Source organism: Nicotiana sylvestris, chromosome 1, assembly GCF_000393655.2.
Source record: "Nicotiana sylvestris chromosome 1, ASM39365v2, whole genome shotgun sequence".
NCBI lineage: Eukaryota > Viridiplantae > Streptophyta > Magnoliopsida > Solanales > Solanaceae > Nicotiana > Nicotiana sylvestris.
Genome location: NC_091057.1, coordinates 29320032 through 29338170, shown reverse-complemented (window position 1 = coordinate 29338170; position 18139 = coordinate 29320032). Strand labels below are relative to the sequence as shown.

The following is an 18139-nucleotide window of genomic DNA, read 5'->3' as shown; positions in this document are numbered from 1 at the left end:
TATTCTACAAAAAAGACATCTGAATAATTATATTTTTAGCATGAAGCTACAAATATGGACCCAGAATCACGATTTAAAAAATTTAAAGCATTCAATTCCAAAAAAAATCCAAAGCAGTTCCGATTCTTCTCTTTAACTTCCTAAATTAACGTTGAACAATAATTTGACTAATTTTATATTATTTGATTTTTGATTCTTTCATGTTTGTATATTTAAATCTTACTGATATATAAAACGTATATTAATTGGCATTGTAAATATTTTACAAATATATTAAATATATATAGTGCATATTTAAAGTAATTAAGTTTTATACAATAAATATTCTACAAATATAATAGTATATGCATAGGTTTTTTCTTGAAGATTTTTATATTTATGGTATATTTCTAGTATAAAATATATCTTATACATACCATGAACATCCCACCAAAAAAATTCCAGCTAATCACATTATTAATATACAAAATATAAACAAAAAATGCATGCATGTTTTAGTTGAAAATATATAAGGTATATATATATATATATATATATATATATATATATAAGTAAAAATATTTAGGTAGCAACAATAAAGGAAGAGAGAGGGAGGGGGTGCCGTTACAAAAGAGTGAAAAAAAAGAAAGTTTTACTATAATGATGAGAGAGAATTGATATGAATATTATTAGAATAAAACTAACTCCTTAATCTGAGGGTCAACTTATTTTTCAAATGTGCTAGAATTGTAAAAGAAATTGTCATTTATGGAATAAATGAAGAATATATTATTAATGAAAATAATATTAAATAAAGGATTAGCGCAAAAATAATTTATTGGCTTATTGGTATCGGATTATCGAGGTAATGGTTGGTGAACAGATTACAATTTTGTAATTAACGGCTTAACAGTTTATGGACGATTTATTCAATTTTCTTATAGGATAAATCATTAACCCGTTAAGAATTTTTATATTTACACTTTTACCTCTATATTTATAAAGTAATATTTATTGGACGGTCCAAGGTATATGGAACATGTCATGATCTAGTAATAGATGTAGATTTTGATGTGGAATGTAAGTTACTTGGGGCAGAGTAGTACGCTAGTCTGCTACTTTCATATACATATACAAGTATATGATGTAAGTTAAAGGTGATTGATAATTTCGTTGCCCAAATACTATGCCCACTCCGACTTTGAATGAATTTGATTTGCAAAGACAAGGCAAAGTCAAGAAATTTTAGTCGGTTCAGCTTTGAAGAGCACCTTTATCTGACACAGAACTTTCTAATTCAGAGTTTCTGAAATGGTGTCACTTATTAGATCTGTTAGATCATCTTAATCTTATCATGTATATTCAAATATTATGATAATGACTTAGAATTGTAGTCTAGCCGCTTAAGACGTTAAAGACGCTTTTGGATTATCTCTTGTAGCAACTTTCACCTATTGGACTCTTAGCTTATATCATGTACATTGTACTATTTAAACTACGTGAAATAAAGAATAAAAAAAATTCTATTTTGTAGTCTTACTCAGTTAGTTCAGTTTTCAATACAAAGGGATTCATTTACTTCATCCAGAATTATTGCAAAGATAAAGTAGATGTGATGCTTTACTCCAAAATTTTCCTTAATCGATAATCCGATAAACTGTCTGATAATCGCTAATCCGATACCAATCCGCCTGATATCTTATTAGTGGACTAGCGGATTACTACATTTATAAACCGATAACCAATAAGCCAAATCCGCCCGATAAGCACCCTTAACTCCCTCCGTCTCTTTTTATATGGTCTTGTTTTGATGGGCATGAAATTTAAGAGACAAAGAAAGAATTTTTTTTAAAAAAAAATATGATCTAAAATAAGTCATAAATATTTGTATGACTATAAATTATTTCATTAAGGATAAAATGAGAATTTTAAAATTAAATTATTTCTATATATAAAGTGTCACTCTTTTGAGATAGTGTCCCCCGTAATTTCAGACAGATGGAGTAATTAATTTGATAATGAGGAAGGGGCGAAAAACAAGTACATACCATGATTTACTTTGTACTCTAAACTGTGCACTTGATGTCAAATCTAAACTTACCATACTGGCCACAGTTCATAAACATATTACTAGTTTTAGTATGATGTCAAATATCTCTATAACAAAATTTATAACAGTCATTCACGGTAAAAGCTAAAAAAAATTTTGACCATCGATTTTTTATGTTATATTTTACTTTTTTACCTGTAAAAGCACATCCATCTTTATAGCGGTACGATCTTTGTAAAATTACTCATTTATAATAGCCATGTAGAATCTCTAAGAATACCAATAATAAGTTAAAAAATTTGACCTCAACCTACTACTACTTGAACTAAGATAGAAGATTCATCTGTTAAGCTATTAAATTGACTTCAAGGGAAAACTAACAGATACATTTTTGCTGAAAGTTTGGACACAAATCTTCGCCAATTCAAATGTTATATTGCTAGTAAGAGACTGGAATCTACGGAACAAGGAACAAGCTACAATTATAGAGTTCTTCCATCAACCTTGAAAGAATTTAATCTTCTTGTAGCTTTAAAATGTGTGTATCAGAGTTTAAATCTTTGTACATTTAATCATAAATTTATTAATAATGTATAACTTTCTTTAATATTTAATTAGTTAAATATGCATATCTTTTGAATCTTTAAATTTGAATAATTTTCTTATCTTGTATGTACATTAAAAAATAATTGATTCTTGGATAATTTTTGTTTATAACAGCCAAAAAAATTTAAAAGTCAAATATTGTTATAGGTATATAACAGGCATTCACTATAAAAACCGAAAAACATCCAAATAAATGATACTGGTATAGAGAGGTTTGACTATATTTTCATTACAACCCACATGCAACTCATGCTTAAAGACCTAGAGCATCAAAAGATGGGTGATACTAGTCGAAAATAAAACAAGAGAAGACAAAAGGAAAGATAAGGGGGTGGGGGAGAATCTAAAACAAATCAACCATAGTGTGATGCTCGATTTACTATGAACACTTCATCACGGATACACACCGTTGAATTTGTAATAATGGGCCAGAAAGCATAAAACTACAAGAAAGCAATGAAGCAAATGACAGTACAGGTTGTTCAAGTAATTAATCAATCTGGTTGGCAGCAATCTTAGGAACCACATAGCTTAGCATAAGAATTAAGAACCACTCTGAATCTGAGTACCAATTTCCACAGGTCATTTTACATAATATGGAGAAACTTAGTTTCAGAAGAAAAACAAAAGAAGGGAAACACATTACTTTTGTCTATAATCTGACCATTTAGTATCATATTCAATCAATAAGATACATTACATTAGGCAACGACTAAGCTAGTTACAGACTTCTTGTTACTTACGATGTAATAAATCACTTGCAAAGGATTTCTCAGCTATATCATTTACCTCTATGACGCTACATCCAGGCTGCTTCTTTGTCCTCATCTCCTCGATCAATTCCCTAACACACTTAGCTTCTACATCTCGACCAGCTTCCCTGTATATATTGTATGCAAGTACACAAGTACCATGGTCAATTACCTTCATGTTAGACAGCTTTCTCCATATCCTATCACCTACTTCAACATTACCATATACCCTACAAGCACCAAGTAAAGCTCCCCATACATTAGCATCCCCTTTCTCTATCCCTCCCATGTTCTCCTCATTGAACTTCTCAGCATCCTCGAGCTTACCAGCTCTTGCTAACAGGTCTACCACGCAGGCGCGATGTTCAAACCTGGGTTCAACCCCATAAACACTGCCCATTCTTGCAAACAGTGAAAGACCTACGTCGACCATTTCTGCATGAGTGCAAGCAGAGAGCAGAGCAACAAAAGTGGTTTCATTTGGACGATTCCCGCTTGCTATCATCCTATCGAACAATTGAACCGATTTCACTGCATTTCCATTCATTGCAAAGCCTGATATGATGGCATTCCATGCTCCACTATCCTTATAAGTCATCGCTTCAAAAACTGATGAAGCCGACTCCATTCTACCACATTTAGAGTACATGTCAACTAATGCAGTAGCCAATATTGGGTTTGACTCGTAATTATAATGCTTAGCAAATGAATGTACCAAAAGACCTTGTGCCAGTGCACCTAGATGAGCACAAGCCGTGAGAATACTCACAAGAACAGACTCGTTCGGCTTAAGACCGTCTTCTTCCATCCTCCGATACAAGCAAAGCACCTCCTTAAAATCACTAGCCCGTGAATATGCTGCCATCATTGCACTCCAAGAAATCACATTTCTCTCTGGCATTTCATCAAACAACAATCTAGCTTTCCCCACCTCCCCTATTTTCCCATATCCATCAATCATGCTGGTCCACATAACCACATCTCTGTTGGTAATTTCATCAAACAACATACGTGCTCTGTCCATCTCGATATTTAGGGAATAAAATTCAATCAATGCTGCAACAATAAACCGGTCATGTTGTAATCCCAATTTCAGTAAATGGGCATGCACTGAAAAACCATGTTGACCAAACTCATTTAAAATCATTGAACAAGCCTTTATCAATGGCGGAAAAGTATAATTATTTACAATAAGCTTATTTCTTAGCATATCTTTGTAGCATAGAACTGCTGGTATCGGCAAATCTGATTGCATGTATCCTCTGATCATGGTATTGTACAGAAAAGTACTTTGGTAGCCAAGATTTTGAAACACAATACGCAAATAATTAAAGAAAGAAGGATTGCTAGAATTGACGGCAAATGAAAGAAGTGGGGCAATGGCTGATGGAGTTTCAGGGAGGTAGAATTTGAGGAGTTGGCAGTGGAGTTCTTTTAGGTGGTTGAGCGTTCTGCACTTTTGTGTGAAGGGCGTTAAGGCAGAGTGAGTTTCGCTGACTGCTTTTCGGATCATTTAGAATGGTGAAAAGATCTTCTTTTTTTCCCATTCCTCATCTCAGGAAACAAGTCCTAAGACTTCTCCAATACATGATACTTCCTTTCAAACCAGCACAGCTACCTTTGAAATACTGATCATTTGTCTGAGGTTTCTAGGGGTAATGGTTCAACGCCCTTAGTGGCTTTACCAGATTCTCTAGTACATGTTACAATTGCATACAACTACTGCACAACCACCAGAGCAGAGAATGTAGATTAAACCACTTCCTGATCCTAAACTATTTTAATCGCTTTAGCTGATAATGATTGATCATACTAATATATATACTAACTGCAAGCATCGTGCATATTCTTATAATGTAAGTCGCCTGGTTTGTCCACACATCTTTGCAGATGTAGCTGATCAGGAGAACATACTCGGCCTGGCAGTCGAAAACAGTTAAGGCAACAATATCAGTGAACGATTAATCACAATTCTACACACAAATAGGCAATTGCCCGGAAATCCACACTTTAGAAGTAATGTTTCCAAGATAGATGGTGTATCCAGTAAAGTAAGTATTATGACACATGTTACAGTCTCAAGAAATAGCCAGTCCAATTTGCCCCCCGGCTTTGGTTCAGTGGTATACTCGCAGTAGAGGGACGGACCCATTATCCAATGAGTTTTGTTCAAGCTGGCCCTCGAGGATTTCTCGGTAATCACAAAAAAAAGTCCAATTTCCTACACATGGTAACTTAAGTGATAACTTGTTCATCATGGAACAAAAAAAAAAAACTAATAACAGGAAAATATGTTTATCTTGTTCTCACACCCATCGGCCATCTAGACATTTTAACAAACACCTAGCATTCAATTAAACTAACGGCTTTACAGCAGCTGCAAACTTGCAACTGGTGATTCACTTAATTATCCCTTCAAACACAGATATGGAGAAAAATTACTTCATGCATACTACAAACTATACACGTATTAATTCCACCTCATTTCCAACACAAAAACATAAACACGCAGAAACTCAGCAAGTATGTTGTAAAGAACGAGAAACAAAGAGTTTATAACACACCTATTGATTGTCTTCTCTTCAGTTTCTTATAGCATATCAACGATTGCAAAGAAACCAACTGTTACGAAAGGCATTGAACTTTTTCTCTATATCAACATGGCGAAGTGCACAAATAGCCGATTTTAAGACATCTATTTAAAGAATAGACATTTTTACAAAGAATTTAAAGTTTAGCCGCTTCAAAATCACTTTGATGGTCTGAAGTTAGAAAATCGGGTGTCTCAAGTTTTCAAATTCAGACCAATGGGTCTGGTTTCGCTCTATTGAAGCCTCAATTATGAAATTTGAATAAAGTTAGGCTTTGGTTCATATCCGAAAGCGGCTCTAGGGGGAGAAATTCAAAAATAGCCGGTTTACAAGTGGTCATTCAAAAATAAAAATACGCGAGCATAATATACTACTGAATTCCAGTATATTATAATGGAGTTCCAGCATAAGTATATTGGAACTCCAGCATAATATACTGGAGTTCCAGTATAATATACCAGTCCAGTATAATATGTTGGAAGTTCATATACAGGTGCTCTGATTTCCAGTATATTGTGCTGGAACTTTTTGCATGTTGGAGTTCCAGCATAATATGCTGGAAGTTCATACACAGGTACACTGATCTCCAGTATATTATGCTGGACCGGTCCCTGTTGCAGCAAAATAGCGATTATTTTTCAATGACTTTACAAACGCTGGCTATTTTTGAATGACCAGCCCGAAAACTGGCTAGCTCGTGCTATTTTAACGGCTCTAGGCTAAGGCAAGTGAAGCTCTTGCCTTAGGCCACAAATACTTAAGGCACTAAAAATATAAAATATTACTATATAATGTATGTAAATATATATATTTATAAATTATTGATAAAATATTTCAAATTTTAATACTTTTGTTAATGAGTTAATAGGATAAAACTTTTAGGAACATTTGGTTTAGGAGCCAAAAGAGCTTTTCTGGCGCAAATCCGAATTAGTCGGGCCCTAATATGGGTATTGGATACCTGGTGAGAAATCCAAAAAAAAAAGGCTCCACCCACAGGGAGAGCGGTTACCAGAGAGAGATTGTAAATAAAAAGAGTAAGAGAAAAGTCATCTCGTGACTAGAACTGGCTCGATCCAAGGGAAAATTCTCTCACTAAATTAAATAATATATTTACCTTCTCATCAATTTTATTTTTATTTTTTTATTTCTTTATGTATAATCTTTTCATATTTTTTACTATTTTAATTTCTAATTTCAACTTAGATTCTCTAAATTAGCTATTCTTTTTTATCACATTTGATTGATCAACCCATCAGAACGCAAGTTCTTGTGTTTCATCTTTTTTAACTAAGAAATTCTCACAAGTGTCATAAGGTTCAAAACACGATGGATAATTGGCTCAACCCTTTTACCATTTTCACTAAATGCTATATTTTTGTATAAGGGAAAGTTCAATATGACATGCGTCTAACCCACACATTATACGTTGCTATCTCACCACTAGATCAAAGCCATGTAGACTTAGTTTAATATGACATGCGCCTAACCCACATATTATATGTTGCTATCTCACCACTAGATCAAAGCCATGTAGACTTTTTTGGTCTCAATATTATATGAATTTTATGAATGAAATTTTAAGGTCTTTTAATATATTTTAGTTTTAAGCCACCAGTTCCATTAAGCCGCGTGATTAATGATCAACAATTAGCTATAGATCACTGCCCTATGAACGTGTTGTTCAACCATCTTCATTTACATTTGGTAACTAATAGCCTATTTGGCCAAGCTTATTTTTGGCCAAAAGTGTTTTTTTTTTTTTGCCAAAAGCACTTTTGGCCAAAAATTGAGGTATTTGGCCAAGCTTCTAGAAGGAAAAAAGTGCTTTTGAGGAGAAGTAGAAGCAGTTTTGGAGAAGCAGAAAAAAATAGTTTCTCTCCAAAAGCACTTTTTTGAGAAGCATTTTTGAGAAAAATATACTTAGAAGCAATTTTTTAAAGCTTGGTCAAACACTAATTGCTGCTCAGAAGTGCTTTTTAAACTAATTAGCCAAACACAAACTGATTCTCACCAAAAGTACTTTTGAAAAAAAAAGCACTTCTCAAAATAAGCTAATTTTTGCAGCCTGGCCAAACGGGCTATAAATAACACATTCAATCAGCTGCAGGTTGCTTCCTGTCACTAGCATATCATCCACATAAACTAGAATCACAACAATGTCTGATTCCTACCACTTGATGAACATGGAGTGACTCTGATGAAAACCAGAATGCAATAGTGCTTTTGTTAATTTCAGATTTCACTGCCTACTGGCTTGTTTAAGCCCATAGAGGAATTTTACAAGTTTGCAGACCACACCTTGCTTCCCCTAACTAGTAAAACCTTGTGGAAGCTCCATATAGACCTTATCATGAAAGTCTCCTTGCAAGAAAGTATTGTACACATCTAGTTGATAAAGAAACCAATTCTGCATAGCAACAATTGAAATAACAGTCCTGACAGTAGTTATGTTAACCACTGGAGAGAATGTCTCATTATATCTTCTCTTTGGTTATAGCCTTTAGCTACTAGCCTAGTTTTAAATCTTTATACCTCTCTATTATCCTTGAGTTTCGCTTTGTACGCCCATTTGTATTCTATAGGTCTCTTTCCTGGCGGTAGTTTAACCAATTTCCATGTATTATTCTCTTGTAAATACCTGAATTTTACATGCATTGCTTCTACCCATCTTTTATCTTGGGAGGCCTGCTGGAACTTCTTAGGTTCTATGATTGCTGAAAAAGCTCCAAGATATGTATGATGAGATGATGATAATATATCATAGTTGACAGAGTCTTCAATAGGATACAGAATTGAGCTAGCAGAAGGTTTGTTGGTGACATAATCTGTCATCCATACAGGCTCCTTGGAGCCTTTTTAAGATCTCCTCATAGGGACACCAGTGCCAATATTGCTTATGGCTGGAAAGATTACCTCTACATGTTCATCTGAGTTCGGTGGCTCATGTGAGGTAGAGGTATTCTAAAGGCTCTCATTCTCATGAACATCTTCAAAAGGTGAAACATTCTGGGAGGTCATTATTTAGGAGGATATCTCCTGAGACAGTTACAGGATCAATTGTTGTAGTCGACTTAAATACAGGGGACATAGTATTGTTGAAGTTGCTGGCAAACTGTTATCATCATGTATGAGATAAGGATCTATTGTTTTATCTATCTCTGTTGACTGAAGCTAAAATGGGAAGACATTCTCTCTAAAAATGATATCCTTATTTGCAAAGAATAGATGTTTCTCCAAGTCATAGAGAATGTAACCTTTGGTTACACTAGAATATCCCATAAATATTGTCTTATTTGCCCTGTTGGCAAACTTATCTCCCTTTGGTAATGCAATAGCAAAACAAAGACACCGTAGTGTCCTTAAATGACTTGCAGAAGGTTTTTTGTTGAAGAACACACTTCATAAGGTGATTTCCCTTCAAGAACTACAGATTAGTCTGTTTATCACGTAAGCTACATCCAATATGCCATGACCCCAAAGTCTGAGAGGGGTGTGACCTTGAAACCTTATTGCTCTTGCAACCTCGAGTAGATGCACGTGCTTCCTCTCTGCCACCCCATTGTGTTGGGGTGGGTAATACATCTTCTCTGATGTATAATCCCCAACATTTACACAGTTCTTGCATTTTTGAGTTCACAAACTCCCCTACATTATCAGATCTAATTATTTGAACTACAACATAAACTGATTAGCAATCATTTTAATGAAGTTCTTTAAAACTATGATAACATCTTATTTGAATTTCAACAAAAAACTTATGTCACACGAGAATAGTCATCTACAACGGTTAGAAAATATTTTTTTCCATCAAAAGTTGGCGTATTATAGGGATCTCAAACATCTAAATATAGCAGCTGAAACACCTTACTTGATCTGCTAGTACTTAAAGAAAAACATAATTTGTGATACATTTATGTACTACAGACTGACAAATTTCTATGTTGTATCCTAGAAGCCTTTTCATAGATCCTCCCAAAGCATGTGCCAGCCTTTTGTGCCAGATCATTGCTTCTTCTTTATTCTCTTGTACGGTTAGTCCTCTTGCAATTCCTTTGCCCTGTGATTCTTTTGGATTGTTTATTTGTGAAACCAGCTGATAAAGTCCATCTTTTTTTTTACCAATACCCTTCATCCCCTAGTGAATATGTCCTAGGATAAACAAAAATAAGAGTAGAATGCAACTAAGCACTTAAGATCTTTTGTTACTTTGGAAAATAACATGAGATTGTATTGAAATCTGGTGTAAACAAGACATTTTTGACCTTCTTTGTGCCTGTTATTCTGCAGTTTCCAATGTGTGTAACCTGTGCTACTTCTCCATTTGGCAAATTAACCTTCTTGGTGTCTTTAGTATCAACTGCTTTAATGTTACTTAACAATCTTATATCTACGACCATATGATTGGTTGCTCCTGTATCTGTTATCCAATGTGTCGTTGCTATATCAATCAGAAATGAGTAAGCATTACCTGTCATGTTGGCCATATTTTTCTGTGGTGGTTCTCAATTAGTGTTCATACTCAGCATCTTCATAATCTGTTTATATTGTTCTATGGTCAATTGTGATGCTCTAGCTATCTCTCCTTTGTTAGATCCCTCAAATTGTCCAGTGTTTCCTGCATTCGCAACAGTTATGTTTGGATGAACATTCTATGCAGTGGTCATGTTCATTGTGAGCACGTAATTTTTGCCTTACGAAAACTACTCCAAAATAAATCAAAAATAAAATAAATTTCTTTTACTGTGTAATTCTTGAATTTGTGTGGTGTTAAATATTTGTGTTATGTCCGTAAATGTTTACTTTGTCATAATAAAAATGAAAATTAAAATAAAATACATGTTGCATGCATATAGGATTTTATTATGCATTTGAAAGATAATTTAAATAAAATCACAAAAAATATGCATTCGTTCTATTTTTAAATGTGTCGTTATGTGATTAATGATTTATCTACGTGTTAATGGTTATTTAAAGATAATTAGTATTATTGTAATGATAATTTTGTTTTATAATTTTTTATTAGGATTTTATTAATTAATAATAAAATGGAATAAAATAAAATAAGTTGTAAAATAAAAATTGGACCTGGATTAAAATCCAGGCCCAAAACCAAATTACTCCCCCTTCAGCCCAATTCAGGCAACCCAGGCACCGGTCCAAATCAAACGAGTCAAAACGACATCGTTTGATTATAGTTTATCAGGGACCGTTGGATCAAAGCCAACCAACGGCTGAGATCCCACGAACCTTAACCCATATCCATTACCCGACCCAATGCCCCGATTCAGCCCGACCCCAGCAGTGAACCAAACGACACCGTTTGGCTAAGTGAACCAATCCTGGCCATCTATTCTCATTGATCCAACAGTCAAGATTAATCCACCCCACCCCTATATAAGGACCAAAACCTTACCCCGGCCCTCCTAGCCAAACCCCCCCTCCTTCCCTATTCATCGTCCCTACCGAAACTCACCCCTAACTCTAGCCGCCCTAGGATCCCACTGCCTGAAACCCGGCGGCAACAACGCCGCCGGTCACCAAAATAACACCCTAGAACCCCCTGAACATCCTCTATCCAGATATGCTAGCCACTTAGCTCGAATCTTCTTGAAGGTTCTCGAATCTTCATTTGAAGATTCGAGCCGAGTTTAGATCTAAACCAAACAACCCCTAGTTGACACCATAGTACCCCCTAGCATGCTTTGTTATGGATCTGATGTTTGTTTGGCTCGAATCAGTTCCGAGTTTCTCGAATCTTCTCTTGAAGATTCGGACCAAACAAGAACAAACTCAGATCCGTTCTAAACTGACACCAAATGACCCCTAGGCTACCCTCACCCTTGTGTCGTATTTGGTCCCCCTCGAATCTGACCAGAAATGGTTAAGTCCCAAATCGAACCTTCAAGAACCCTAGAAATACCAGACTTTTGGATTCTGTTCACTTCAGACGAAAGATTGAGGTTTAATCGACCTTAGTCAAAGTATTTTCAATAGAAAATACTTCGACTAAGGTCTGTTTGATTTCAAACAAAGTCCAAATCCAAGTTGAGTTGAGTCAGGTTAAAATTGAAGGATTCAAAGGTATTTTTTCTGTTTCTAATGAATATTCTACATGTATTCTTGTTTGTAAATAACCTGTTAATTTTTCATTTTTTTTTGATTAATTCTGTCATCTTTATCTCCTACCCGTCTACTTAATCCAAACATGAATTATTTCTGTTGGTTGTGATTGTTTACAATGTGTGTAATCGACTCGATTAAGTTCGTCGATTAGTTATATTACGAATTTTCATTTCTGAAAATGCTGACTGAAACAGTCTGCTTCTATTGTTTTAGACTGATTATGGACAAATGTTGTAAATAGTCAACTGATTAATACTCGTCAATTAAATCATGTTTGTTTGTGAATCAGTGAATTCAAATGTATGCTGTATATGTTGTTTTCTGAACAGGGCATTGTCAGTATATTGACAATGCTCCTGTGTATGTTTGATCTTAGTTCAATTTGAAGATCAGTTTGAATTATTATGCTGAACTCAGTGTAATATTGTTGTAATGTCAAGTTTGAATTCAAGTTTACAAAAGTTGGTCAAATACAATTGTGTTAGGAGGTTAATAGGATTGGTTATAGCTGTAAATCAGAAGGATAATTAAGTTTATACAGATTTTAGAATCTGTTTTGCAGTAGGTTCTGATTTTTCAGTAATAACATCAGGATTTCAGGGGCATTTCTGGGAATGAAACAGTAAAAACAGGGTGTTAGTGCTAGTGTATTATAATGTAATGTTAGTGGCTATAGTTTAAGATACTAATGGGAAACAAGGGATAATGGGGCTGCTGAAAATCAGGTTAGGATCATATAAAGTATTAAAAAGTAGTTTTTAATGGAAACTTTCTAATTTTTAAAGGGATAAAGGGTCCATCCAGCATTAAAAGGGTGCAACCAGCCCTGTATAAGATAGAGGGGATTGGGACTGATTTATAGGGGAGTTTTTTTTTAGAAAGATTTTTGAGAGTTCAAGAAAAAATCTGATTTAGGAGAAGAGAAGAAAAAAAATCTGATTTAGGAACCTTTTCAGACAGAAAAGAAAGGAAAGAGAGAAAATCAGTAGTTCAAAAAAAATCTGATTTAGCAGATTTTAAGAGAGTGAAAAGTCAGATTTGAGTGTGGAAAATCAAGCAGGAAATCAAAAAATGAAAATCTGAAGAGGAAAAAGAAACAGAAAAGAAACAAAAGAGAACAGTCACACACACATACACAGATACAGCAGAAGAAACAGAAAATCAGAAAAATGGGAATTTGAAACTGAAAAGAAACTGAAATCTGAAATATTGTTCTTTTGTTGAATCTGTTCAACTTTATTTGATTCCACTGTTCAGTTAAAATCTGAAGTGTCTTTAAAAAATACTGTACTGTGCATCTGGTTTCCTCGGGTCGTATTATTGCTCAAATCTGTGGAAATACTGCTATTCTGCTGAATTTGTTACTGCTGCAACTGCTGGAACTTACTTCTTCTACCTTCATTTCCAGGTACTTATCTTTTAGATTCTATGTTGGAAAGAGATTCAGCATGACGAATCAATGAAGCTTGAATTGCAATTCTATTTTTATTTTGTTTAAGTTCGTTATTTTAAAAGTTCAGTCTTGTTTGGCGTTTGGTTAATGTAGTAGTATGTTTGACATGATAATTAGTAGTTGATTATTCTCTTTTAAAACTCATATAAGTGCTGTAATAATATTATCTATATTAGAATTTTTCATTAGTGTAGTTATATGTGAGTTGTCAAAACAGGGAGTATGGCATGAAAATGGGCCATTGATTACATCCCATAATACCTTTAGCTAAATGTAAAGTAGAATGGAAGTATTAAGAAGTTACATTAGTAGTATATCTTGTAAAAAAAAATATTTTTTTTAGATTGATATAAGCTATTATATGGCATGATGACAGGTATATTTATAATCATATGAGTAAGGTGAGTTGGTATAGCTCGTTAAAGTGTTAAAAATATTATGAATGTTTAGACGCGCAATTATGTTGTATGTAATACAATTTTATGGAATCAATTCGAATAATAACTCCTTTCTCATCAATTTGAATATTTAGCGTTATAAATAAACTAAGCAATTATAATTTTGGATTAAAAACAAGTATGTGAGAATGAGATGATATGTATAAGAACAAATTGCAACAATTTATATCAGTGGTAAGTAGAAATAAAACTTGCACTAAATAAAATAATAAAAGTTCTTGAAAAATGTTTCTTCCCTTTATAAATCATTTTTAGTTTCATACACAATTCATTCTTTGGCATATATATATATATATGTTGTATTTGTATATATATATATATATATATATGTTGTATTTGTTAAAAATCCTATTTTTTATTATTTTCTTCGAATTTGAATAGCGGGATGAATATAATTTATACTCGAAAATTATAATCAACGGGCAACATTTAATAGATTGTGAATGCTCTTTCAAAGAATTTAAGGGCCTCTAAAATGGGAGTTCTCATGATTCTCACATAAAATGTATGAATATAATAAACAATTTGTGGAAAATCCATAATACCATTACGAATATTTTGCGCGATTAGGGATGCGTTCGCGTACCCTGATTATATTTTATTTATTTTTTAAAAAAAAAAACAAATTCGGATTATGCGTACGCGCAATTTCGAGCGAATATTTAATAAAAGGATTTTTCCAAGGATGTTAAAATAATTTCATATAACCTGAGATGTGCAGTTCATTGTCTAAATACAAGGGTGATGATGTTCCTGATTTTATTTTTCGAACATATTTTTTTTATTAATAAAACTATAACCATTTTTATTGTGTACACGTACGCGTGGCACAATTCCCGGTAATTATAAAAATATAGAATACGAATATACGTACGCGTAATTCGCCCATATAATTGTAAACAATAAGTAAAAAGCAGTAGTAGAATCATGCAATAAAAACGTATTTAGTAAAATCAAGATAATTAAGCCAATAATAAAAACAGTTAAGCGACCGTGCTAGAACCACGGAATTCGGAAATGCCTAACACCTTCTTCCGGATTAACAGAATTCCTTACTCAGGATTTCTGGTTCGCAGAATAATAAACAGAGTCATATTCTCCTCGATTCAGGGATTAAAACCGGTGACTTGGGACGCCTTAAAATTCCCAGGTGGCGACTCTGAAATAATTAAATAAATCCCGTTTCGACTGTCCTTCAATTGGAGAAAACTCCCTCACGCGCCCCGCGGGCGCGGTAAAAAGGAGGTGCGACAGCTCTGGCGACTCTGCTGGGGACTTTACAGTGTAAACTGTAACCCAGAACCATTGGTTCAGGGTTTAAAGAATTCGAGCTTAAAATATCTGTGTTAATTGGCTTTATTTACTATATGATTTTCAACTGTTTATATGCTAATATGCTAAATGTTGCTTTTTACCGCTTTAATATTATTTGAATTGTGAATATATACAACTGCTACGAAACCCCCTTCTTTCTGAGTCTTCTGAATTTATGGTGTACACGTGCGCGTGACCCACCTTTCTATTAAAGTCATACCAAATAAGACGGAGTTGGGACAAGTAACTAGGCCAGGCAGACTTTCGTGCTCCCGGTACGTTGCCCCCGCTTCGGCTCAAACTGTCCGTTTGGGTAAGCCAGGTTTAGAACAATCAACCTCAGGTTTTTCACTTAGAATAACTCAGCCATGTACCGGATCCCTAGTAGGAACGTATATTTGCATCATGTACATTTGGCCTTGGAGACTCAACACAGGGGTTGGGTCTGTCTAGGACAGGTGAACCCGAAATAAAAAGACCATCATGATGCATCCTACTTGCTACTTGTGCATTCATTTGCCTCGAACATGCTTGTTGACCAGCTTAAATGAAATCATGGTGAAAAGAGAGGAATAAAATGGGTTGTTTTTAAAAAAAAAATCAAAAAAAAAATTCAAAAAAGAAAAATAGTTTTAAATCTTGAAATAAAGGTATTTAATAAATAAAAAAATTTCGAAAATGATTTTTTAGTATAAATTTTCAAAATGAATTTTGACTTTATTAAAATTAAATTTCAGATACAAAATGAGCACCACACAAAGCCCCTCGTCCACGAGTACAGAAGAATTTCTATTTCAACTTCAAATGTGGTGGTATGATTTAGGCGAAGACGGTCAAAAATGGGTCGTCAAGCATTTGGGAAATCTCACGGACATTATGAAAGTTAAACCCCGTGATGATCTGATTGCGGCGTTAGTAACTTTTTGGGACCCTGTTCACAATGTCTTTCGTTTCTCTGACTTCGAGCTTACTCCTACATTAGAGGAGATAGCTGGATATGCTGGTTTTGACGGAAGTCTAAGAAATCAAAGCTTGATATTCACAAAGGCTCCTTCGGTACATCGATTCTTCGGTCTTCTGAACATCAACAGTCAAATCAGGAAAAACAATGTCATCAATGGATGTTGTTCCTTCAACTTTTTGTATTCAAGGTTCGGAAAGTCAGATGGGTTCGAAATTCATGAGAAAGGCCTTACTAACAAACAAAACAAAGACACTTGGCAGATTCACCGTCTCTTTGCCTTCATTCTCCAGGTGGACGCCTGACTTCTTCAATTCTCATCCTCATTCTCCAGGTGGACGCCTGACTTCTTCTTTTCTCATCCTCATTCTCCAGGTGGACGCCTGACTTCTTTAATTCTCATCCTCATTCTCCAGGTGGACGCCTGACTTCTTCTTTTCTCATCCTCATTCTCCAGGTGGACGCCTGACTTCTTTAATTCTCATCCTCATTCTCCAGGTGGACGCCTGACTTCTTCTTTTCTCATCCTCATTCTCCAGGTGGACGACTGACTTCTTTAATTCTCATCCTCATTCTCCAGGTGGACGCCTGACTTCTTCTTTTCTCATCCTCATTCTCCAGGTGGACGCCTGACTTCTTCAATTCTCATCCTCATTCTCCAGGTGGACGCCTGACTTCTTCTTTTCTCATCCTCATTCTCCAGGTGGACGCCTGACTTCTTCAATTCTCATCCTCATTCTCCAGGTGGACGCCTGACTTCTTCTTTTCTCATCCTCATTCTCCAGGTGGACGCCTGACTTCTTTAATTCTCATCCTCATTCTCTAGGTGGACGCCTGACTTCTTCTTTTCTCATCCTCATTCTCCAGGTGGACGCCTGACTTCTTCAATTCTCATCCTCATTCTCCAGGTGGACGCCTGACTTCTTCTTTTCTCATCCTCATTCTCCAGGTGGACGCCTGACTTCTTTAATTCTCTTCCTCATTCTCCAGGTGGACGCCTGACTTCTTCTTTTCTCATCCTCATTCTCCAGGTGGACGCCTGACTTCTTTAATTCTCATCCTCATTCTCCAGGTGGACGCCTGACTTCTTCTTTTCTCATCCTCATTCTCCAGGTGGACGCCTGACTTCTTTAATTCTCATCCTCATTCTCCAGGTGGACGCCTGACTTCTTCTTTTCTCATCCTCATTCTCCAGGTGGACGCCTGACTTCTTTAATTCTCATCCTCATTCTCCAGGTGGACGCCTGACTTCTTCTTTTCTCATCCTCATTCTCCAGGTGGACGCCTGACTTCTTTAATTCTCATCCTCATTCTCCAGGTGGACGCCTGACTTCTTCTTTTCTCATCCTCATTCTCCAGGTGGACGCCTGACTTCTTTAATTCTCATCCTCATTCTCCAGGTGGACGCCTGACTTCTTCTTTTCTCATCCTCATTCTCCAGGTGGACGCCTGACTTCTTTAATTCTCATCCTCATTCTCCAGGTGGACGCCTGACTTCTTCTTTTCTCATCCTCATTCTCCAGGTGGACGCCTGACTTCTTTAATTCTCATCCTCATTCTCCAGGTGGACGCCTGACTTCTTCTTTTCTCATCCTCATTCTCCAGGTGGACGCCTGACTTCTTTAATTCTCATCCTCATTCTCCAGGTGGACGCCTGACTTCTTCTTTTCTCATCCTCATTCTCCAGGTGGACGCCTGACTTCTTTAATTCTCATCCTCATTCTCTAGGTGGACGCCTGACTTCTTCTTTTCTCATCCTCATTCTCCAGGTGGACGCCTGACTTCTTCAATTCTCATCCTCATTCTCCAGGTGGACGCCTGACTTCTTCTTCTCATCCTCATTCTCCAG

General features: G+C 35.4%; 1 protein-coding gene across 2 annotated transcripts; it reads right to left on the bottom strand.

Moving 5' to 3' along the window:
• Positions 1-3122: 3122 nt before the first annotated feature.
• On the bottom strand, positions 3123-6282 carry LOC104221343 (pentatricopeptide repeat-containing protein At5g06540-like). 2 transcript variants are annotated; one of them, XM_009772387.2, is made up of 2 exons: positions 5952-6282; positions 3123-5306 (listed from the first exon to the last, which is right to left on the bottom strand). In XM_009772387.2, exon 2 carries the CDS (start codon positions 4898-4900, stop codon positions 3371-3373), a length of 1530 nt encoding a protein of 509 aa, XP_009770689.1. In that variant the 5' UTR covers positions 4901-5306; positions 5952-6282; the 3' UTR covers positions 3123-3370. The 2 variants fall into 2 exon arrangements, with proteins under 2 accessions (XP_009770689.1, XP_070014775.1); XM_070158674.1 differs by having other exon boundaries at positions 3123-4443; positions 5952-6281.
• Between the last annotated feature and the right edge of the window lie 11857 nt (positions 6283-18139).

Excerpts from the sequence above, each read along its gene's own strand:
- LOC104221343 (XM_009772387.2), bottom strand. The coding sequence starts at position 4,900 with ATGATCCGAAAAGCAGTCAGCGAAACTCACTCTGCCTTAACGCCCTTC.